Source organism: Mus caroli, unplaced genomic scaffold (genome assembly GCF_978045245.1).
Source record: "Mus caroli unplaced genomic scaffold, Mus_caroli_1 scaffold_19, whole genome shotgun sequence".
Taxonomy (NCBI): Eukaryota; Metazoa; Chordata; class Mammalia; order Rodentia; family Muridae; genus Mus; species Mus caroli.
The window spans coordinates 50,759,055-50,784,275 of record NW_028227274.1 but is presented as its reverse complement, the minus strand read 5'-3'; the positions used below and the strand labels follow the sequence as shown (position 1 = coordinate 50,784,275).

The 25,221-nt window shown below is 41.4% G+C and overlaps 2 protein-coding genes across 6 annotated transcripts in view; both read right to left on the bottom strand.

The window, feature by feature from the left end:
* Sncaip (synuclein alpha interacting protein) overlaps positions 1-25,221 on the bottom strand; it is a 152,123-nt gene that overhangs the window by 73,413 nt on the left and 53,489 nt on the right. For all 5 annotated transcript variants that reach the window (XR_015046117.1, XR_015046116.1, XR_015046118.1 and 2 more), the window contains exon 2: positions 3,894-3,996. Coding sequence is in view for 1 of the 5 variants with exons in the window: in XM_021150292.3 (XP_021005951.1) it covers positions 3,894-3,950 (57 nt within the window). In the remaining 4 variants the exon portion in view is untranslated. The remainder of the gene's footprint in view (positions 1-3,893; positions 3,997-25,221) is intronic.
* Positions 13,766-16,787, bottom strand: LOC115029886 (uncharacterized). Its single transcript, XM_085833731.1, has one exon. The coding sequence runs from the start codon at positions 16,580-16,582 to the stop codon at positions 15,611-15,613; it is 972 nt and encodes a 323-aa protein (XP_085689857.1). The 5' UTR covers positions 16,583-16,787; the 3' UTR covers positions 13,766-15,610.

Below are 25,221 nucleotides of genomic sequence, written 5' to 3'. Positions count from 1 at the left end.
CGCAATTGGGCTGTAGTTGGAGGGTAAGAAGGGGAGTTTTAAATCCCAGCATGAGCTTTGTAAACATCTTTTCCAACTTCTGCCTGGACTCTCCACTTCCTCCTGCCTCTTCATCAGGAAAGAAGCGAAAGGCCCGGCAGAGATAGGGGTCTGTGCAATGCAAACACTAAAAACATACTCATGGACTGCGTCATTCTCTTTGTGTTAGTGAAATAGCACTTGGACAATGTCTTCTCTTCTGAGTACAGGATTTGAATCCTTTTCACTTAGCCCAACTTTAGCAGCCTTGACAGCCAATATTCCTAGTTTACCTAAACAGGGAAAGAACACTTGTTTCACGATTTGTAAGTTTGTCTTCACTTTTGTTCTCCATTAATGAACAGTGACTCTGTCATGGTTAGGGTATTAAACTTGATTCATACTGAATTATGATACAATGATCTATTAGGCTGGAGGGTTTGCTAAGTAGAGCTTCTTCAGTTTCAAGGGGGATTAGAAATGACTTGACTTCTCGCTTTCCCGACTGTCAACATTTTGGGCTGGAGAAGCCTCTGTGTAGGAGGCTGTCCTGTATGTTGTACATTCCTTGTCTGTACCCACCAGAGCCAGTAGCACCTTTCCAGGAAGACCATGAAAAGTCAGTATCACCAGATGCTCACGGGTGAGAAAGAGGGGCTGAAAACTTGCTGTTGGCTTGAATCACTGCAATAAACTCTATTCATCTGGGAGGGGGCAGGAAAGCGCTGCAGGGAAATTGGACAGTCTGAAAACAGTGTGTTTCTGAGTAGCTGGAGGATCCTTGGCAAGAGATAGGATCTCAATGCTTTAGTGTCCTCGTCTGTAAAAGACAGCTATAGTGCCAACTCCATAGAAACAGGATGAGGATGAACAAGAAGTTGCCCGGGAAGCAATAGGTGTTACTATTATTGTTTCATCAATGCCATGCAATTCACACCTGCCTTAAGTTTTAATGCAGGCCAAAGAGCCAATCATTAGAGTCCACTTGAAAAAAATACTTTGGGTGAAGGTACATTTTTACTGATGGAGATCTGAATTTATGGTTCAAAGTGGTCAAGTTAGAAAGGCTCAGCCATTGTATAATCCTCTGACCCAATTTGCTAAACAGCTTCAGTTATTGCTTAATACATTTTATCTTTCAAGCAGAGCTTCCTAATTCATCAAAATTATGGGCTGCTGCCAACTGATTCTTCTGTAAATACAACTGCTCTATTGTACTTAAAAGAAAATTTTGACACCATGCCTGGTCTTTTCCCTCGAGTTCTTTCTCCACTATTGGTCAGATAAATATTATTGTATTATTCATTGAAACAATAACAAAGGCTACCATTTTAAAGAGTAACTTACTGTGTGCCAAGCTAAGTGTTTCACATATATTATCATTTCACCCAAACAGTGAAACAATTTTAAAAGTTAGATGAACATCTCCGGGAAGAAATTTATATGCTTCAAATCATCCAGCCAGTAACCTCAGAAGAAGCTAGGAGCCTAGACTGATTGTCTGCAAAGACTGCTTTCTTAAAGCACAACTAGGACAGTTGTGTAATGCCTGCCTCAGAGTTTGAGGCAGGAGATCATAAACTTAAGGCCAGCCTGAGCTACAATGACACTCTGCCTAGGAGCCTAGCATGGCTATCCTATGAGAGGTTATGCAAGCAGCTAATTGAGACAAATACAGATACTTACCGCTGTCAAGGACCCCTATAGAAGAGCTAGGAGAAGAATTGAAGGAACTGAAGGGGATTCCAACCCCATAGGAAGACCAATAGTGTCAACTAACCTGGACACCGGGGAGCTCCCAGAGACTAAGCTACCAACCAAAAAGTATACAAGGGCTGGTCTGAGGCTCACAGCACCCATCTAGCAGAGGAGCCTTGTCTGGCCCCAGTAGGAGAGGATGTGCCTAATCCTATAAGGACTTGATGCTCCACAGGAGTGGGATGCCTGGGGAGGGACATCCTCTCAGAGACAAAGGGGTGGGGGATGAGGTGAAGAACTCTGGAAGGGGGGACCAGGAGGGGGCCACATTTGGGATGTAAATAAATAAAATAATTAATTAAAAATGACACTGTCTAACAAAACCAAGGGTCGGGGATATAATTAAACAGAAGACATGCCTAAATGTGTGACTCAGTGGATTCTGTCCGTAGCATGTCAAATATACCGACTAATGAACAAACTGCTTGAAACAAAACCAAAAATGAAAACACAAAAAAATCAATTCTCAAACTACATCTTTGATATCAAACCTCAAGAGCTACCATAAAATTCTTAATGATAATGCAATCTTTCTTTCTCTCTTCCAACTTTCCAATAAAATTTATACTATCTCTCATGTTTTTTGGCTTTCACTCAAATCCAAATACCCTGAGAGGAATAGTTACAGACGAATCACATACTGAACACTTTCTTAAGTCAAGCACAGTGACCGACATACACAAACACACAGATACACACAGATACACACACAAACACATACACACACATACCACACATACACCACACACAAACATACACACTCACATGCACACACATGCATGCACACAAATACTCATAGACACACATGCTCACAGACACACACACACACACACACACACACACACTCACATCTACCATGGAAAAGAGGACTCTTACTTCACATTAGTCTGAATAATGACCAGTAAAATTTAACTAGAAACTAAAATAGGCTGAATAATGAAGTCATATCTTTCTAGTTCAAAACCAGAATGATCTTTTTTTTTTTGTATGAAAGAGGTGATTTATCATATCTATCTCTGCAACCTAACTGTCGTGTACAGTACGCCTGTTATGCGCAGTGTGGAGTACAGCACAGGAATAAACCTCCAGCCAGAGGCATGTCAAAGAAAGCTCACTGTTTGGGAGCAACATACAGTGGTGACCCAAAGCTTCAGGCTTTGAGATAGCAAAGAAAATGAGGTCTGAAGCTGTGAGTGTCGTCCTGGGGTGACGACATGCTGTTGGGTGACAGAACTGACTCCATGGCAGCTCTAGGCAAGCTGTAGGTAGACAGTTTGCTCAGGATGAAAGCTTTAATGAATGGAGGAGAAGCTGGGTGTGAGTGTTGGGGGATCTGAGGGACTCATCAGCCCAGAACATTATAGAATGAGAGGACCTCAGAGTCCAGCTGTCTTGGTCTCCATCAAATGCATGACTTGCCAATATTCCCAAGTGGACAATCTATGTTTTGATGCTTTCAATGATTGGGAATTTTCCCTTTATCTTAATATTTATTTTAGTTTTGTATTTGTGTGTGTGCCTATATGTGCAAATGGGTGCAGTGTCTAAGGGAGGTCAGAAGATGCCAGCTGCCCTGGAGCTGGAGTTCTACACAGTTGGTATGGCTGCTGGATACTGTACTCGATCCCCTGGAAGAGTGGTATTTTCTCTTCAAGGTTCAGCCATCTCTCCCACAGCCTCCTTTTATTATTCATCAAATGTCAAGTTGGCTTCGGTGTATGTTCTTGTGAACTTGAGAGAGCGCTAATTGTGATATAGTCATATGAGGAAACCAGGAATGGGTATTCGTAGGTTAAATTGTGAACAGGTGCTCACGCTTTACAAATAGATTCATCAATAATTTTAAAAACAACCTTGCAACTTAGTAGGAATAGAATGTTAAGTAAGGCTGAGTTTCTGGCACCCTTTCCCCACAAGCTCACACACAATTAGGTACTATTTTCTTTTAAACTCTGAGAGCCCCCAACCTAAACCGCACTGTGTCTGTTACAGACCTTGTTTTCAGTTCATAAACGAAGCTGGAAGAGGTGTAGAAATACAGATGACGTGAAGAAAGTAGCTCACAAGTGGGAAGGGAGAACACTGTGCAAACATGGCTTGTAAGTAGGGATACTTACAGAAATGTCATCACTAAAGTCGATTTCATCCAAATCAAGGTATTCAGGGGCTTCCATTATTCTTCTTTGTACATTTTGAGTAAGGTCGAATATTTATAATTTCCTGGGTAAGGCAAAAGGAGAAAAAAAAAGAGGGCTAAAGTTTAGCTATTTATAACTAAAAGTATCATCTCTATTTGGACAAATAAAACCAGAAAAGGTAATTGGGTAATAGCATTGCCCCAGGCTCATTTCCTCCCTGCCAGAGCCATGCTTTGCAAAAAAGCCTTGAGCACCACTCCTTCAGTTCACAGCCCCACTCCCCAGGGAGCACCCATAATCCTTTGCTGTACTTGATTTGCACTTATCTTCTCCTGGGCCGTAACTGGGGTCAGAGACCCCCCCCCCCATGATCAATGTTACCTCTCAACAAAGCCCATACCCTGCTCCCACCATACCCTGGGTGAACATTTGAACTTTATGGAAAGACCATCTCCTGCAACTGGTAGCGAAACCCTTCAGGTATTTTCTGTGGGAATACCTTTGGTTGCTGGGTTCAGAGCTGGTACAGAGCAATGACTATTACATAGCCATAGTAATTGTGCTGGTACAGGACAGATACCAACTAATCAAAAGTAATGGCTGTTTTAAAATTTAGAATTCAACAAGGGAGGTAAGGGAGACAAGGAAGGAGGTGGGGCTATAAGTCTAGATTTGATTGAGTTATTACGATGCTGTTTGCCTTAAGAGGCGTTGTCTGAGAGGACCAGAGTGACCTGTCGCAGTCACTGGAATGTCCTCAGTCAGCATTTGCCTCAGGGATGCCTGTGGCAATCCTTTAAGTCTGTCAGGGCAAGATACATCACTTGCCACTTCCTTTCCCATCTCTTATCATCATCATTGGCAGTGACAGAGGCACCTACGCACGTCAGGAGCAGAAATGGAGATCTCCTGGTGGTGCCCAGGAGAGCCGTTATCCTCTGTCAGCTCTCAGACACTGAAAAAGGATTCTCTTCTCTGCAGTGTGTCTCTCTTATTACACAAATTGTCTTATGCATTCACACGTGAGATCGTAAATGGTTCGTGCCTGATTCTTTTGATTCTGTCAGGAAGGTGTGCCTTGCTGAACGCAAAAATGACCGGACATTGAAAGTGCATCTAGACAGATGAAAATGAGCCTTTTCATACCAGACCAAGGCTTTTAAGTTTATGCTACTGAGACAGAGTCATGCTGTATAACCATCACTGGCCTGGAACAATGTAGACCAAATTGGTCTCTAACTTACAATGATTCTCCTGCCTCTGCTTCTGAAAGTTATGAGCATATGCCATCATTCTGGCTAATCTGGTAGCTGGCTAATTTTCTTAAAAGGGAACTCTTATTCCAAGCATATCCTTTCTAAATATTTTGATCTACTCCTCTCTATTTAAGTCATGAAAATGGCATAGCTATGCTACAGAAAACCATTATGCCTCAAACCTATGACCTAATTTATTTTTCCATGTTTCCTCTTCCCTTTCTACATGCATATATCACCTGGAGTCTTAATTACAATATAGAACCATCCAGAAACAGATTAGGATGTTGTTTCCAAATCAAGTGAAATGATCTATTTGTGATATATGGATACAGCTCTTCTGAAATGACAGCTTTAAAGAAAAAAAATGCCATCTATAAAAATAAAATTTAAAACCAGACATCTTGTTATTGATAAAAATCTAAAACATAGTCATGAGATAAAGTGCTTAAATGTCAAAACACATTACTTTCCCTATAACCCTCACAGAACATTTCAGAGGAAAACACACGTCCTTGTGACTTTCTCTTCTATACACTCACAGGCGCTGAGACAACCCAGACTGGATTTCAGGCCATTTCCATAGCTTCAGTGAGAGACACATTGATGACACCATGTGCTATGACCAGGTACCACCAGCCAGTCACACTCTAATCCTTTCTTGGATGGACTATGCCCTCAGTAATTAAATGACACAAAATGATTCAGGCCTGTGACCAGGGAAGGAGAATGAAATTAAGTAAGAGATTTGGGATAAGATTGTTTTTATGCACAGAAATACAAGACCAAATACAAATCGCAGATGACTATGCCTTAGGCAACTCAATTAGCATGTAGTTACTGAGTCCATTCTTGGTGTTCTGACAGTAGAAAGGACAATGTTCATGTAAATGTTGCCAAGGCAGCAGAATGGAGCTAGAGGATGATATGAACTGTCACATCAAAGCAAAAATACAACTTTTGTATTTGCCCTTGGAGGGTGGGGGTGCGATTTTTAAACTCTGCGGACCAGAACACAGTGTAGCTCGGCATCTGGAACATTCCATTGCTTCCTACAGAGCCATCTCCTTTAAGAAGGGTTGTTTGGTCTATAACTCTGTTCCTTTTGTGTGGTTTGACAGATTCTCTCTCTCAAGGGGTTACTCTGAGTATATTTACACTGTCACATCTAATGTGTGGAAATCCCCACAGTTTATCCTTCCTGACTACATTTCCAGTGGTCTTTTTAGTTGTCTCTGTGGTCATTACTGGTTCTCTCCCCTTTCCCATGTGTCTTTTCATGGGCTATCAGCATCTCCCCTTTGGGATGCTGGGGGGTTGGGGAGAGTGCTCTTTCTAGGCAGCTGCTTCAAATGATGGCACAAGAAAAGGTGAGCTGGAGTCTGATTGATGTTTTCATCAATTCTTTCATATTCTTCAGCCCTCTTCTATCCACCTAGCTTAGAAGCCCAGAGCCCCATTTCCCAACCGATGACATATATTCCCTAACAGAAAGTCCAACTACACAGGGTACATATTAGAGATCCACAAGCTAAGGCCAAACCGGTGCTACAGGTGGGATTTGATTGTTTGATTTCTAAAAACAATTGTGGAAGTCTTACAAAAAACAAAACAAAACAAAAACAAAAAGCAAAAATTTCAGTAACAAATGAGTTGCCAACTTGTAGACCTTGGGCGATATCACATGAAATTTTTTATTTTTGGCTTTGCTTTAAAAATATTTAAAATCTTGGCTTGGCAACATGGGTCCACATTCCCAGTAGCCATGGTAGAATGGCAGATTCTCGTGGGACCTACTAAGTTGTATATTCCAGTTCAGCAGATCCCTCCTAGGCTGCTCTGCTCAAGCCTGGCATGCAATCGATACCTTCCAAGGCATACTGCAGAAAGGAATGGGGTTTTAAACAGTAACTATCACCATTACCTTCCTGTAGTTTTTAGTTGGTGGCTCCTGCCAAGACTGTTGATTTCATTTGTAGTCTAGGACTGAGTGTGTTGTATTCTGACTGTTTGAAAGCATGCTACAACAGCAACACATTTTTTTTTATTTTAATAAGTAAACCACTGACAAGTCACCATTTTGTTTCAGTCTCCAGTATTAGAGAAGAGAAATAAAAACCTTGCAAACATAATAAAAAGTTATGAGGTATGGATTACGTTCCCCCCTCTTTACAACTGGAGGTTGGAAGGATCTTGCTTTCTTATGATTGGTGTGGGCTTACATGGTGTGGGCAAAGGGGAAGGCAGGAATTCATGCCAAGTGCAAGCATAGAAAAAGACTCCAAAGCCTTCCTCTCTCTGGTCCATAGTGGTAGCTTAGCTGCAAATGGGCAGCCCCTACCCAGTCTGACAAGATCAGGCTTCTCCTTAAGTAAAAAATATGTTTCAGGTCTCCAGAAATCGCAGGTCAGCTTTAAACCTTTGTATGGGATTTCAGTTACTGTGAATCACACATTTGAATTCTTTAGGCCACAGTAATTCTCAACCTGTAGGCCACAAACCCCTTGGCAAATGTGTATCTCCAAAATTATTTATGAGGCACAACAGTTACAAAATTGCAGTTATGAAGTAGCGACGAAAATAATTTTCTGGTTGGGGGCTCACCACAACGTGAGGGTTGCAGCATTAGGAAGGTTGAGAACCTCTGATGCTTTAGAATCTCAGGACTTCATATATACGTGTGTGTGTGTGTGTGTGTGTGTGTGTGTATACACACACACATATACATATATAGCACCAGACATCATCATCCCCAACCCTGAAAGTTACTGTCACTGGATCACTTTAGGTTTTCTGGGGGCTTTTGTTTGTATTGGAGTCCTCCTCTCCACAGCCCACATCTCTATATATCTGGGCCCTTTAGCAGAATATTGTCAAGTGACTGAAATATTCTCAGTTCAGACTCCATTGAGCTTTTAATTTCTCTTCACTGTATTGTTATCCATGAAGGCATGTCTGCTGCATGTATGAAAAGAATAATCTTTCTAAAGTTTAGGAGAGAAGATGGAAGATGGACAGAGTGAAAAAGAAATAAAATACATTTGAAGAGTTTAGCTCTTCCACTTGGGTACAAATAATGCTACAATAAGGAGAATATTTGGCTATGGGAGATATAGCCACGTAGTCAAGGCTACCATGCTCTCTAGAGGCTGCTGGGGCTTCCTAGTTCTCTTCTTTGGATGAGCCCAAGGGACTGGAAGACAACTTTACTCAAACTACAGAGTGAACTAAGAAGCCCTCTGTGAGGTCTGTGAGAGTCTGCTGCCTCTCAGAGGGTGCTCTTAGCTGAGAAAACCTTCCTAGTGCGAAAGGATCAGTGAGTGCTGTTGCTTTCCCATGAGGTCACCTCAGTGATGGCTCCACTACTCCCATAAGCTGGGGCAAAAACTCAAAGTAACAAGGAGTCAAATGTGATGATAGAAAGTAGGCAGGTCATTAGCACCATACCTTATCCTTCGTGTGTGTGTGTGTGTGTGTGTGTGTGTGTGTGTGTGTGTGTACGACTTGCAGACGGACTCTGAAAAAGTCATTCCAAATGAAAACTTGCAAAAATCTGGCGGGTAATGGCAGCATCAATGGAAAAACCTTGGAGTGGCCAACAGAATCCCTTTGAGGAACTGCACTCGTGGTAATACACACATTCTGGTGTGATTGGCTCATAAAAGGCACGTTGATTTGCAATACACTCTCACATCACATAAATTGCTCTACCAAAATTCTTTTGAACATGTATTGCCTCACTCCATTTAGAAGGAGTTAGTGTGGAGTCGTTCTGAGGGCTGGAATTACGCACATTTCTTCTCTCCTGTCAACGTCATTCCTACTTTTATGCAGGTGTATTATGAGGCTGGGTAATTAAAAATAAGCTGGGCCTGTCAACATATATGAGCAGAGTATGCTCAGTGGTGAGGTAACTTCAGTTGATTTGCATGGAGACGCACTTCTTCATCCTGTAATCCACTAACACTTGGGAAAAGATCACCACTCCCTACACTCCTGAGCCCCTGCCAAATTTATACTCAGATACATTTTCCAGTTGCAGGCCTGCATACAGACACTGTGTTTACTTTGTTCAATATAAGAACTGAAAAAAAAATTACACATGAAGACCTGGAAGGCTTGGGTAGAAATGTCCCCAGTTGGCTCTGTGGCTTGGCTGGCAAGGAAGCAACTGATTCCAAAAGTTGGATTCATTTTCTTTTTCATTCTCTGATTCAACAGTGGCCAGAAGCAGGGCAGTTGCTCAATGCCTACTCTTGAAGCAGATAAATGATAAAGGCAAGACATTTCTACTAGAAAGAGACAGCGCAAGGAGTGCCAGGAAGCACATCTGAAGAGCAGAGGGAACACACAGACCTGTGGCCTCTCCAGTTCTTCACTTACAGAACAGTCTGAACAGACATGCTAGATAGGACCACGCGCTCCACGTGACGATGGAACATACGGTTCAAGAGGATGCAAGCAAGAAAGCAAGCCATTTCAGTCTACTGTGGTGCTTGCTGTGATAAATGAATGTCCACAAACTGGAGTCTAGATCCTGGGGATGGATGGGAAGGGCTGTCTGGTGTAGATGAGAGTTAGGCAAGAATGAGCGAGTTTTGGGGGAGTCATAGTAGAATGGGCACAACGACTTGAAGATGAGATCTGAGATGGGGAGTTCCCAAGAGAGGGTGAATCTCACACTGATCTCTGTAGTTTTCCTTTCAGAAAGAAACTTGAAGTTTAAAGAGCAGACCTGGGTGATAGACAGAAGTGACCATGGAGGATTTTCAAGCCCAGTGTGGTCTTAGGATATCAAGTTTTCTGGCATGTTTGGAAAACTGCAGTTGAGTATTTTGATAGCAAACAAAAAACATCAATGTAATGGAACAAGAATGCTGCAGGGGAGAGAGTACTGTAGGCTGTGCTCAGAACAAGATGGGAAGAAATCTAGGACTCTAGGACTGGGTAAGTGTGTGTGTGTGTGTGTGTGTGTGTGTGTGGTGCATGTATGTGTGTGTAAGAGTGTGGAGTGTGTGGTACATGTATATGTGTGTGTGTGTATAAATGTGTGAGAGTGTGATGTGTGTATTAGATGTATGTGTGTGTGTATAAATGTGTGAGAGTGTGATGTGTGTATTAGATGTATGTGTGTGTGTATAAATGTGTGAGAGTGTGATGTGTGTATTAGATGTATGTGTGTGTGTATAAATGTGTGAGTGTGATGTGTGTGTACATGTATGTGTGTGTAAATGTGTAGTACATGTGTAGTACATGTGTTTATGTGTATGTGTGTGTGAATGTGTGTGAGTGTGGTGTATGTACACGTGCATGAGTGCATGCTGTGCACTTGTGCATGCATATAGAGGCTAGAAGACATCAGGTGCCCTGCTCTCTCACTCTCTACTTTATTTTCCTGAGACAAGGTCTCTCACTGAGCTGGTAGCTAGGCTGGTAGACAGCAAGTCCATGGATCCCCTTGTATCCACTCTGCATAGCATTGGGTTTAAAAGTTTGCATCGCCACACCAATCCTTTAATGTGGGTACCAAGGATGCAAACTGATGTTCTCTCACACTGTGCAATAAGCTTTCTTACCTCTAAACCATCTCCGGAGCCTATAGGGTTGGATGACTTTACATATATTCTCTGTCACTTTGTGTCATAAAGATGCTATATACATCCTTATAATTTCCATTATGGAGATAAAGAACCAGAGGTTTGGAAAGATTACATAATGCCTCATGGACACACAGTCAAAGTATGAATTTTAAGCGAGCACCACGCTGCACCCCCTACACCCCTCATCAAATTCTTGCTAAAATTGCAACCCTGCATCTGTGTCAAACACTTTCTGATTCCAAATCACCTTCAATGTGTTTAATGTGACTTTGTTCTGGATAGTTCTGTGAGGAAAGGAGACATCATGAATTACGATCTGCATTTATGCACTTCCAGTTTTATAGATGGCAAAACTCAGGAACGTCATGGCCCAGGTTCTGTATTATGAAGTCAAGAGAAGGGCAGTCCACACAAATCACTCCCTACAAGAAGGTTCAGGTTCTCAACTGTCCTGGGCTGTCCTGAAACATGACTCTGCTTTGAGCTGTCTTAATTAGAATCCTATAACATAGTCCTTGGATTTTATTGCTCCAAGTGTTCAAAAACCATAACACCCAGTGAGTTACTCATCTTTCCTATGGATCCTAAGTAGAAAGCTAGATGTGTTCATCACTGCCATCAAGAAGGGCAGAAGTCTATGGAATACCTTACACAAACTATTATGTGAGACATCGTATCCCACCATCAATTTGTTGCCTTAGTAGCTCAGCTTCATTGTTAAGGAAATCTTAGATTTATGACAATCATTCTTTTTCACAATGGGTGAACTTAGAAAATTCATGGCTCACAAAAGAACGTGTTTTATTAATGACATTGAGAATCTTATCATGGAATTTACTTAACCTACAGAGCAAAACTCCAAGTTAGACCTAACATTAAGTGCTATAAATTGCCACACTGAAGCCACTGGTACATTTGCTAATGAGGTGATCTGGGAAATAATTGTTTCTGATTACCAGTGAATTGCTAGTTTATCACACAACTAAGATCTATTAGTTTTACAATGTATGAATATTCTATATTACATCTTATTGAAAAGGTAATGAAGACAGTACTGTAGTAGTAGAACTCTTGCTAGAGATCAGAATTTCTCTGATAAATCTCTGCAGATAATGGTCTTTTTTGTTTGTTTTGTTTTGTTTTAACAGTTTTAACTCTTGACTTAACAGTTTAAAATTGTTGCCTATTATTTGGTGATTAATTTGTGGTTTCTGAAATTAAATACTAAGAATTAGATAACTTCCACTGAACCACTTGGGATGGGGAAAGACTGGTTTTAACCTGAGGGTAGATAGATTCTTTTGGATCTGTATTGTGTCTGTGTATGGAATGTAATATGTGTATTATATTTAAAATACCTTTTGAAGATGGAAAGACTCCATGTTCACAGCATCCACACCAGAGAAGGTTTTAAAAACAGCACATAGACTCACAGCAAAAGAAAAAAACATGTTTCCTGGGGTCACTTTGTAGGAAGATATAGGTAAGGATGAAGGAAGACAAAATAAGGGAGGAAGGGAGCTTGTGGTTGGGCAATTCTTCTTTTCCATGGCAGAACTAAGAGATACCTCAGACGAGAAAAACAAACATGCACAATATCCTTGTCTCTTTCAAAAATTTAATGACCAGTATATAAGAAACATTTGACTTCCTGAGCATGTCTTAGACTCTAAGGAGAGTCTCTTAGACTCTGAGAATTGTGGCTGAGAAAGAACTCAGTGTCCAATGACACTCTGAAACTTGCAAGAATAGAACAGCGTGCTTTGTGTGAGACCACAGTGAGCATGGCAGGAACCTGGTCAGCTAGAAGTCTAGTAGGATCCATAAGAGAGATGAGATGAGAATCCTGTATTGGGCCAGTGAAAGATGCTGTGTGGTCAGAGATGAAGTCAGGAAAAACATTCAAAGTTTTCCCAACAGTCCTGACCCACTTTTACCTACTAAACATACTGCCTTTATTGATAGTGTCTGCCAGTTCTCTTTTATCATTATCCATGCAGTCTAGATCCCAGCAAGAATTTGACAGGACTAGGAGCAAACAAGAGTTTTAAGATGAAAATTATTTGAAAGAGTAGACTATATGGGTCATTCAGGAAACACATGATTTTCCACTGTAGATGAAAATTAACTCCACTAGGACATAACCATGATCAAATGAGGGTAAATCTAGATGAAAATATCTGGGAAGAGGAAGGAGGAGGAGGAGGAGAAAGGAGGAGGAGATAGGAGGAGGAAGAAGGAGCAGGAAGAGGAAGAAGAGGAGGAAGAAGGAGGAGGGAGAGAGAAGGAGGAGGGAGGAGTTGGAAGGGGAAGAGGAAGGAAGAGGAGGAAGAGGGAGGAGGAGAGGAAGAGGAGGAGGAGGGAGGAGTTGGAGGGTGAAGAGGAAGAAGAAGGAAGAGGAAGAAAAGGAGAAGGAGGAGGAGGAAGAGAAGGAGAAGAAGGTGGAAGAAGAGAAGGAGGAGGAGAAGGAAAAGGGGAAGGGGAAGAGGAAAAGGAAGCAGCAGCAGCAGCAGCATTGCTAGCTCTGGGAAATTGAGCTGGGCCTAAGCCAGCCATGTTGTGCACTGGTTTCTAGACAAAACTGTGGAATGATCTGGAAACTGGATCCTGAGAAACTGTAAGAAACCATCCAAATCCAAGTTTCAAATTGTTTGCACACCTGAAGTTTCATGCTTTGTTCTCAGTTTTGAAAAAAAAAAAGACTTAATTTCTACAGTGGATTTATTTGTTTGGCAATTACCGTTGACAATGTATGGTACACAGATGGCAAAACTGATTGCTGTTTTTGAGGGAGGCAAACATGGCAGTAACACACATGAGGAACATTGAAGAGGACATCTTGAGTCAGTTATCTTGGCTTTATTCTGACCATTTGTGAGGATTAAACTTTGGAGCAGCCATAGACTAGTGGTTCTCAAGATGCTTCACGCATGAAAGTCACCCAGAAGGTTAATTCAAACACTGCTGTATTCAACCCAAACTTTCTGATTTAACAGGTCTGAGGTGAAGTCCCAGAATCTGCATTTCTAACAAGTTCCTGGGTCATACTGTTTCTTCTTGTCCCAGAACCACATTTAAGAACCACTACTTAAGATCAATGGCTATTCCTAGTTTTGGCTACATCTGTGTTTAATTAAAAGATGGCGACCTCTTCCCCACATCCTCCATCTCTCCAGATGTTAACTTCATTATCCAGGATATGTGCCTGGTGCCCTCTGATTAAACTGCCTCGGTGGACTCAACTAAGCATTTCCCATGAAGACCACCCGGAAGTCTGACTTTCAAAACATTCCCTGTGTCAAACAATGGACACACAATGGTGCACAGTCCTTACAGAATTGTGGCTTTGGTTTCTTTAAAATTTACTTTCTCTACAGCACTGCCTAGCAACTGTGATATTCTGAGACTCTTCTGTAAATGATATCCAGATTTATAATTGTGACAGTCTTTTTAGAGCAAGAACCTCAATTTCAAGGGATCTATTTACTAGAACTGCAGAAAAATCCCTAGGTATATGGCTACTGCAAGAAAGGTTTGACAAAAGAATTATTAAGAATTCGATTTAAATGTACTGATTTGTATACAAATTTATGCATAGACATTTCAAATAATTGTTTACTTGACTCTTAAAAGTTTAAGCAGTTACAATGACTAACTACAAAAAAGAAAATGTAAATAAAAACCTGCTCATCTAATTTTAATTAGAATTACAATGTGTTTTTAAAATTGAATCCCAATCTAGAAAGCAAATAATTATGCGGGTTTTATATTTTCCTTGTCTTTTGTGAATACACCCATTTAGTGACCAAAAGAAGAAATACATTACCTAAACACCCAGTGTCCTTTCTTTTCTGAAGAAAAACCAAAATGCAGTTTTATTTCATGTGATCAACCAAGGAGATCAGGTTATGTGCCAAGGGCAATCAAATCTCTGTGCATCATACACACTTGAGATTATGACTAAGCAGATATCAACACTTTAATTCAACACTTTTTATCTAGCTGTATTTTACTAAAGACTTAGGTTAGGGACAATGCATCATATCTGCTCCCAGCTTTCATGAGATAATATCATTAAACCTGTAAACACTGGACACTGAACACCAATCTCACGTACTGCCAGTCTGGAGTCTGGAGACCTTTCAGGAAAAACACAGTATAGTAATACAACTTCCTCAGGAGCACCCAGAGGAACTCACCTAAGAGTTGTTGACCTCCGTTTCAACAACATTGCTTTTTAAAAATACAACATGTTGCACACAGTAAATACTTAACATGGTAGCCATGCTGAGCTCATTTATAGGCTGAGGATCACTAACCTTCTTTAGAAATTCTACATTTAAAACATACACGTGCATGCACGCGCACACACACACACGCACACACACACACACACAGAGTGCTATTCTAAACCAGTAGTCTCAACCTGTGGGTTGCAACACCTGACAAGTATCATCCATCAGATAACCTACATATCATATATTTACATTATAATTCATGACAGTAACACAATTACAATTATAAAGAGACAATGAAATAATATGGTTGGGGGGGTCACCACAACATGAGGAACTATATTAAAGGGTTGCAGCATTAAGAAGTTTGAGAACCACTGTCCTAAATAGTAAATGTCATAATGGCTATTTTTCTTCAGTTTATAGCAACATAGTATTTTTTTTTTAAATCTACTTGTAAAGTCTCTCTAAGAAATCAGTTCCTAGAGGAGTCAGCTTTCTAGCCATCAATTTGGAAATTTGTTGAGGACTTTGGAAGCTGCAGCTATGCCCTCCAGTGACAAAGCCAATTTTCTCAAGCTTCACTTGAGCCTATCACTCAGGCATTAAGCATATGGAGACAGAATGACGTCTGGAGGCTGTGGTGTGGATTTTTCCCGTTGGACTCCACAGAAGGACACCAGCTTCATTTTGTAATTAACCAACATAAGCAAGAAAGGACTGACAGCAGAGAAGCCAGAGGAGAGGGCTGTGAGAACAGCTGGAATAAAGACACAGGCCGCCAAGTCCTTCAAGAAATAGACTAAGATAAAGTGAGAAACCCAAAGGGGCGTGATGAGCAACATTAACAAGATACTGAACTTGGCCCCTCGGAGGACCTCGGTTTCTGAGTCATCATCTCCGATCCAGATGTCGCCATATGTCATCTTCTTCTTCTCTAAGAGGAGGAGAGCCATCCAGAAACAGACAAACACTAAGATGGCTAGAGGAAGGATATCAATCAAAACTAAAAATATTTTCCCATAGTAAAACTCTACCTGCTTGTTTGCAAAGCCAGTTAAGCAATCCATGTAGATCCTTTTAGTAGATAGGGAGCCTGTGTCATTTCCAGAACTGACGAGCTCTGGTTTCCTAGTATAGATCAATACTGGGATATACACTGCCACACCAGCTACCCAGAGGGCAGAAATCCCCTTCCAGCAGTACTTCTGTTGATTCAGACTTGCAGCTCCGCTCAAGGGGTACACTATTCGGTAAAGCTTCCGGTGGTAGAACAACGCAAAGTGTAACATGAACCAGATGGTCAGGGAAGTCGTCAGGGCTGCAGTGAAGTGCAGAGCTTTGCAGCCAACGGAGTCCAGCAAGATACCGGAAGAGTAAACAATCTTGAGGGTGTTCACCACCAGGTTTTTAATAAGGTGGACAAACACCAGGCTGATAATGAGGAGGAAAGATGTCTGCAGGCCCCCGGCAATGCACTTACTTGTGGAATAAAATAAAGATATGTTTCCTACGAAGCTCACGAGGATGAGAACAGCACAGGCGATTATCTCAAGCACGTCTGCAGAGGGCTTCATGGTAGATGCTGAACTGTGCCTGTGGAAATCTTCTCCGTGACTTCAGTCATTAGGCTTTCAAACTGTTGGAGGTTGTTACTGACACCAGCTGAGGGTTTTCTACCCCCACTAGATTGCCAAAAATCTTGCCCTAGTACTCTGTCACTGTTACAGCATACTGTGTAAGAGAATTCTGCTTGCTTCGGTAACCAGCTGTTGAAAACAGAACTGCTTCCCAAGAGAATTGTGTTTCATCCTCTCCAGAGACTTTTACAGTGACCAGAAAGGTGCAGCTATTACCATGTAATTAAGAATTCTCAGAAATGTATTTATAGTGTTGTAATACCTAAATACATAATTCCTATATAGGTATGATCAAGGTCCAATGACCCTAAAGGGGAGAATAAATTGATGACAGTGAAGGAAGGGTAGCCAGAGGTCAAATTCATCACACTTCATCCATGAAAAAAAAATCTAAAGAATGAATGAGGCAGATTTCAAAATAAACAAGTGGCAAATTAAGAATAACATGAGCAATAATATGAGGGAGGTTATACAGGAACATGCCAGTTTTGACAACTCTACCATTTGTACACCTTTGCAAAGCAGGAACTCAAGGAAAGATGGGAGATAACAGTGGTAAAGAAATCAGGGAAGGAAATTGGAAAGAAATCGGGAGAAGCAACTGGGTGAGAAGAGAGACAAATAAACATGGGATTTCTGCTCACAACCAAGTCACCTGGATAGTTAACAGTTGGGCAGCGATTAGTGAATCTCTCGTCTAGAACACAAGGGGTGCAATGACTTCTCTCTTAAAGGTGATGGGCTAGCGCGGAGCAAGGCGGAGAACATGGCACACAAATACCCATCTGCCATCACTGCACATTTTGGATGAATACTTGTTTGTCAAGTATGTCATAATGATCCATTCTGGGGATGAATTACAGTCATGCGTCATTTGGCAGAGAGGATGAGTTTGGAGAAATGCTGCTAGCAGTTTTTGTCCTTGTGAGTGCATGATAAAATAATTGCACAAAGCCAGGCAGGTGTCATGGTATCCTTCCTTGAGCAAAACTGTCGTGCTGGAGTGTACAGCTGTACTTTACCTGTACTGAAATTGCTTGAGGGGTCTGTCATCAATCAGCCTACCCTGAACTGTCAAACATGTATGTGCTGCTGCTTGATCAAGTGGTACACTGGAGCTGGCAGGTACAGGCTTGAACACTTGGCGTTCATTTCTTCCTAACTCCAACTTCAGTGGCTTCTTGTTAAGAGCTCACAGTTAACTAGGATGACTATATGTATATAATGAATGATGTATTATATAGTTATAATTATTGAATCACTTGTGGTGAGTATAAATCCCATGATTATTTGTCTTCCTTCTTCTCCCTCAGTCGCTTCTCCCTGATTTCTTTCCATTTTCCTTCCCTGCTTTCTTTACCAGTGTTTTCTCCCATCTTTCCTTGTATCCCATGAGTTCATCAGAACAGGGATGTGTTCCTGATTTACCAAAGTACACAAATTGTAGAGAAGTCAAAACACTGTGTTCCTGTATAATCTCTTGTTATTTTATGTAATATATAATTATAATTATTATATATAATAATAAATGAATAATGTAATGATATCAAACTAGAATGCATCACAATCCAAGGCTTTTTCAAGGAAACATGTGCTCTCTCTCTCTCTCTCTCTCTCTCTCCCCCTCTAACTTTGGCCAAGCCAGAAATTACAGATTATAGAGGTAGGATATTGGCTGATACTTTACCTACATAATGATAAAGCAAGTGTTTGACATCTCCCAGTCTTTTCCTACTAGTCTGTACTTGATAAGAAATTTTTGACACTATAAGTGGGTAGAAAGGCTGGGCCCCATGAGCCACTGGAATGGGAAAGATTAACTCCTTATTTTCTTAATGGACTGCTAAGATGAATAGAGAAGTTAGTGCTTCCAGTCAATTTTCTTTCCATCGAAACACAAGTCAGCTTCAGGCACAGGCATTTTCCCACTCTCTAATGATTATAGCTATCTTAGTAGCAACAACCATAAAGCCATAATGCTTATGCATTATTATGAGCTATAAATTACTTACCACCAACTTAAACAAGTTATATTGTCTCGCTTTGCAGACTTAATATGATTTAAACCTTAATACCATTCTCATTTCAGTACTGAGAAAATAGAAGGCCAGAGAGCAAATTGCTCAAAGCTAGCAACTTATAAGATGAGAATCTAGTGTTATGGTTTGAATATGAAGTGCCCCCATCCCAGACCTAATGACTCATTTTGTTGAAGGCTTTGTCCCTTGATGCTGGTGCTAAGAGGTAACTGTGAGAAAGTTGATAGATGGCTCAGTTGGTAATGTTTTTGCCTCACAACCATGAGGGGATCTGAGTTTGATCTTACAGAAAAAGCCTGACATGGTGGTGCATGCTCACAATACCAGCAATGGGTCCCTGGAGTTCATTGTCCACCCAGGCTCACTTAACCAGCAAGCTCCTGACCCTAGTGAGAGACTCAATATAAAAACATGTTGCAAGATTTTTCCATGTCCAATTTCATTAGTGCAGAGGAGGCCTGTGATCAGACAGGGAAAAGGGAGGCTGAGCTAAGAGAACATCTCAGGAAAGCAGAGAAAGAGAGAGAGAGGGAGGGAGGGAGAGAGAGAGAGAGAGAGAGAGAGAGAGAGAGAGAGAGAGAGAGAGAGAGAGAGAGAGAGAGAGAGAGAGGAGTATGGAGGTTGACATGATGTTATCAAAAAGTTAGAATAATTGGGGTAAAACTTTATCATTATCAATTGGCTCTGAAATTATTGTATTGGCATGTCATGAATTGTGATTCTATTGATACATAAATCTGATTGGAAAATTAAGCTTTAAGAGTCTTGATTCTACCAGAGTACTCAGTATTGCGATGTGATGACTGACTGTGGGGTGTGTGGTAGTGAGAGGAACTCCGGGGCCACCGCCAGAGAGATGGCCTGGTAGGAGCCCTGTGGTCCAGTGTGGCCAGATATTTGGCAGGCCGGCAGGAGCACAGAAGCATGGTCTGGCCCCATAGAGAGTTAGCAGGTTCATTTTTTTTTTTTTTTATATTTCCCACAACAAAAACAAGGTAAATGGCTCTTGAGGTTGGGCTCAGGCTTCTACATGTATACACACACATTTGTGTGTGCACGTGGTACACACTTACACCTGTGTTGGTATGCATGCACACACACATATACACACCCACATTCAAAGACATCGTTAAGGGATGGGCCATTGATGAGTTCATAGTTGAATAGGCATATTAAGGGCAGAGTCTTTGGCCATGGTCTGGAACCTTCAAATCTGTGAAGTTCAGATTTCCTCCATTTAAGTTGTGTTCTCAGTTATTTTGCTCTAGCACTGAGAAGCCGAGTAACACAACCTTACATGATTGGTTCTTTTTGCTTCTCCGCACACACTGGCAAATAGAGATTTTCTGTTGACTATTTACTAATCCCCTTATTTATTTACAATTGTTATATCTAACAGATAAAGCCTAGAGACTTACTTCTTTAGGACAGGGTCTGAATTCTACAAATCATGTAGATTTTTGAATGGAAACTAGTGTTTCTTTTATCTTCCAACATTAGTAGGCATGAATGATCATACTTCTGAACCTCATAAAGAATGCCATGCATCTATATACCAGTTTAGGATGCCTTACATGAAATTAAACATAAAAAGGCTATATCCAACATTCATGAGCCCCCGCAGTGACATAGGCATACAGATAAATCAAACAAGGTCCCAGCGGAAGAACTCACATCTGAGAATATTTTGGTTAGCAAAGATTTGTGTAAGTGGAAAAAATGGGACACAAAAGTTTTACAGGAAAGGAAGGGGACAGTTCTAGGAACAACTGCGGGAGGGAGAGAATATAATCAAGATATGCATGAAATTACCAAAGATCATATGAAATATTTTTTAAAAAAAGAAAGAGTGGCCTTGACGAGTTTGAGATACTTGAGAAAACTCACATTGGTCTTACTGAGTACCACATGACTCTTTTTTCCCTCCCATACTAACCTTTTTGGAAGGTAGAGGCGTTTGTTTTCACAAGCATGCTTTCTTCCTTTCCCTGACCATAGAGAAATATACTATGTTACAGTCTGAATGTTTTCCCATCCAGAGTTTTCCATCCAATATCCTAGTTAATAACTCTTAAGGTTGGCCTTCAATAAAGCTCTAGGGAAGGGATAAGATGTAGCTAAAGTCTTTAAAGAGTGTTGCAAGGATGACCTGCATTTCAGTTCCCAATAGAATCCTTGTTTGTGTCTGTGATCAGTGCCTTGTCTTCTTGACTTGTAAGCCTTCATAAGAATTACCCTAATGTTCTCATTCTAAGGTTCTCCAAACTCTTCCACCCTCTGCAACTACTTCTACAAGAGCAAGATATTTGGTGGGGGGCAGGTAAGATGATTCAGTGGGGGTAAAGGTACTTACTACTAACCTCAATGACCTGAGTTTGATCCCAGGACCCACCCAGGGGAAGGAGAAACTGAACCCCAGCAAGTTGTCCTTTGACTTTCATGTGCTGACCACAGAAGATCTCCATTGGAAGTTTTAAAGAACCTTAGGGCTCTTCTTAACTAGAAACTGCTGTTTGTTTATGTGATATGGGGTGAGAAAAGGTAATACGAAACACACACACACACACACACACACACTGAAATTTGTTCAATTCAAAGAATTTAGAGAAGAAAGAAGTCTACGTAGGAGGTATTAGTTTTAATCCCCAGTCACAGACAAGGAATCCGAAGTCTAGCAAAACTATGCCAACTTGCTCTACTTGTCAGAGGAGGTGTCATTAAACTCCAGGCCACATGCTTTGACTGCTTATGGTAGGGAAAAGGAAGAGGGTGACACAGAGGTGAGTTGTGATGCAAGGTGCTGAGAAACCTGGATGCCACCCAATGATCTTCAAGGACCACACCAATGGGTTTCTTCAGTAGCATCCTGGAGCACCAATGGTCCAGGAAGCAATACTATATTCTCTACCAAGGAAGGTAACTGTGCTTACTATATGGGAGGAATGAAAAAAAAATCCTCTTTTGCAAACCAAATACTGGTTCTGCCAATCCAACTTCACTGAGGTCACAAGAGAACCAAGGAGTTCAAAGGTTCTCTATGGCTTCCATTTATTTTGGCATCAGATTTAACAGAAGGGAACCAAGGGAGGGGGGGAGGATTTATATGGCCCAGGCTATGTTCCAAATCTCAAATTGCTAAAAGTTATTTAGACTTTTTTTTTTTTTAACTTCAACTCACAATCACATGGAAAGTGGTTCAGATGTAAATGCATTCCGTGCGCTTAAGGCAATCTAGGTTTCCTCCAAAGCACATGTGAAGTTCTAAAGATTTCGCCTGGAAGTTTAAAAAAGGGGGGGGGGGCGCTTAACTAGAGACTGCTGTTCTTATGTGATACTGGAGTAGGAGATAAAATACAAAACACTGTCTTCATTTGGGCATTATGGCCTCCCAGTGGTGCTAAGATCAACTTCACAGGCTGAGGGAAGGGCATTTACTCCTTTAAGTTGGGTACATAACATAAATAAATACCTTCTAAGTCGACTTCACCTGAAGCTGGATTCTAAATCTGAATCCGGATAAAGATGCTTATTTATTTTGATAAAAGTAACACACAGAGGGGGAGGATGCTCCTGAGCTGGGCTGGGCTATTCTTCCAGGATCATTCACTAAAGAAAGATGCCCCTCAAAACTGATTCAGAATCCTTTACCATGTAACAACCAATGGCTGCCTCAAGTTATTTTTAATTCTCTGGAAGACTGAATACGCAACTAACTTGGGTAGGGACTAAACTGCCTAGCCCCAAATTAAAAGTGAATGGAGAGCAACTTCAGTCCGGATGGGGCCAGAGCAATTAAATGGTAATTGCCTTTTAGATACACTAATGTTGCTAATTATATTACTGTGCTAAGTGCTGGGAAATGTGGATAAGAGCTCCAGGCCACTCTGGTGGGAGAAGGCAGCTAAGATTTATTAAGCCTGGCAAGGATACGGGCCCTTCACATATATCATCTCCCCAAATCCTTACAATAACCCCATGAGGCATTAGATTCAATAAGGCTGAGTGACCTGATCACTTCCACTTGGTTCAGGATTGCGTCAAGAAGCCTGTCAGACCTGTGTGGCTCCAAAGAGCAGTGGGCTGGCAGGGCTCTGAGTAGAAATAGAAATTGCTGACTTCTGGATATACTGGATTCAATAATGGGGACAGAAACATAGGAGCAGGAGATGAGGGAATTTGAGAAGTGGACCATGACATCTCTAAGTGTGAGGACCCCAGAAAGGAAGCATCCCAGACAGGAGAGCTTTGTAGGCACATAGTAGGTCAGACTCAACAGAACACAAGAGGCTGGGAGGGGAGGAGCTTCCCATAGAAGCAGCTGACCTCATGAACTCATCTTCTTTGGTGGACACTTTGTGCTGGGGTTGGAGGGTGGAGGCTGGGGGCTTCAGACCTCTGAGATTGCAAGGCCCAGTGAACTAGAAAGCCAAGTGGGCAGAGTAGTTGTCTATACCAGCACCTTTCTAGGCCAGTGATCAGACTGGCAGTCTGTTAAAGGATTACCCTCAGAATCTAAATCTGGGGGACTGGAGGTAAATTGCATGGGCTAAAAGATTTGCTCAGTCTGGTCTGCTTTTTCTCTTACATGTCTAATGGGACTTTCTCAGAGACATTAGAACATGAGCAGACATAAGTTTGTGCGTATGTTTACATATCATATATCCAACTCGAATTTATATGTGAATATATTCTTATATTGCATGTTTACATATGAACAGGGTATGAGATGATCCTGAAAGTCAAACCAGACTCAATACATAGTAGGAATGGTGAAGAGTCCTTGGTTACTGCTAATTTTTTTTTTTTTTTTTTTTGCCAGTGTTACCCCCTAAAGATCTCTTTCATAGTAACAGAAGACTTTCTGTTTATGATGGGAAGGTTCTTTTTTTTTAATATTTTTTATTACGTATTTTCCTCAATTATATTTCCAATGCTCTCCCAAAAGTCCCCCATACCCTCCCCCATACTTCCCTACCCACCCATTCCCATTTTTTGGCCCTGGCATTCCCCTGTACTGGGGCATATAAAGTTTGTGTGTCTCTTTCCAGTGATGGCCGACTAGGCCATCTTTTGATACATATGCAGCTATAGTCAAGAGCTCCGGGGTACTGGTTAGTTCATAATGTTGTTCCACCTATAGGGTTGTAGATCCCTTTAGCTCCTTGGGTACTTTCTCTAGCTCCTCCATTGGGAGCCCTGTGATCCATCCAATAGCTGACTGTGAGCATCCACTTCTGTGTTTGCTAGGCCCCAGCATAGTCTCACAAGAGACAGCTATATCTGGGACCTTTCAGCAAAATCTTGCTAGTGTATGCAATGGTGTCAGCGTTTGGAAGCTGATTATGGGGTGGATCCCTGGATATGGCAGTCTCTAGATGGTCCATTCTTTCGTCACAGCTCCAAAGTTTGTCTCTGTAACTCCTTCCATGGGTGTTTTGTTCCCAATTCTAAGAAGGGGCACAGTGTCTCCACTTTGGTCTTCATTCTTCTTGAGTTTCATGCGTTTAGCAAATTGTATCTTTTATCTTGGGTATCCTAAGTTTTGGGCTAATATCAGTGAGTACATATTGTGTGAGTTCCTTTGTGATTGTGTTACCTCACTCAGGATGATGCCCTCCAGGTCCAACCATTTGCCTAGGAATTTCATAAATTCATTCTTTTTAATAGCTGAGTAATACTCCATTGTGTAAATGTACCACATTTTCTGTATCCATTCCTCTGTTGAGGGGCATCTGGGTTCTTTCCAGCTTCTGGCTATTATGAATAAGGCTGCTATGAACATAGTGGAGCATGTGTCCTTCTTACTTGTTGGGACATCTTCTGGATATATGCCCAGGAGAGGTATTGCTGGATCCTCCGGTAGTACTATGTCCAATTTTCTAAGGAACCGCCAGACTGATTTCCAGAGTGGTTGTACAAGCTTGCAATCCCACCAACAATGGAGGAGTGTTCCTCTTTCTCCACATCCTTGCCAGCATCTGTTGTCACCTGAATTTTTGATCTTAGCCATTCTGACTGGTGTGAAGTGGAATCTCAGGGTTGTTTTGATTTTCATTTCCCTGATGATTAAGGATGTTGAACATTTTTTCAGGTGCTTCTCTGCCATTCGGTATTCCTCGGGTGAGAATTCTTTGTTCAGTTCTGAGCCCCATTTTTAATGGGGTTATTTGATTTTCTGGAGTCCACCTTCTTGAGTTCTTTACATATATTGGATATTAGTCCCTTATCTGATTTAGGATAGGTAAAGATCCTTTCCCAATCTGTTGGTGGTCTTTTTGTCTTATTGACGGTGTCTTTTGCCTTGCAGAAGCTTTGCAGTTTCATGAGGTCCCATTTGGGAAGGTTCTTCTTGGGCTCTTTGTTAAAGCCTAGAATTCCAAATATTGTCTTTGAGCATAACCTCAGCTGCTTGACAAGCGATTGCAAAACCTCCTCCCTTGCTTTGCTAAGACAGATTTCATCTGCCCTGAGTGCTTCTGGTGACTGTGATGATTAATATTGAATGTCAGTTTGACAGGATCTAAAATCACCTAGGAG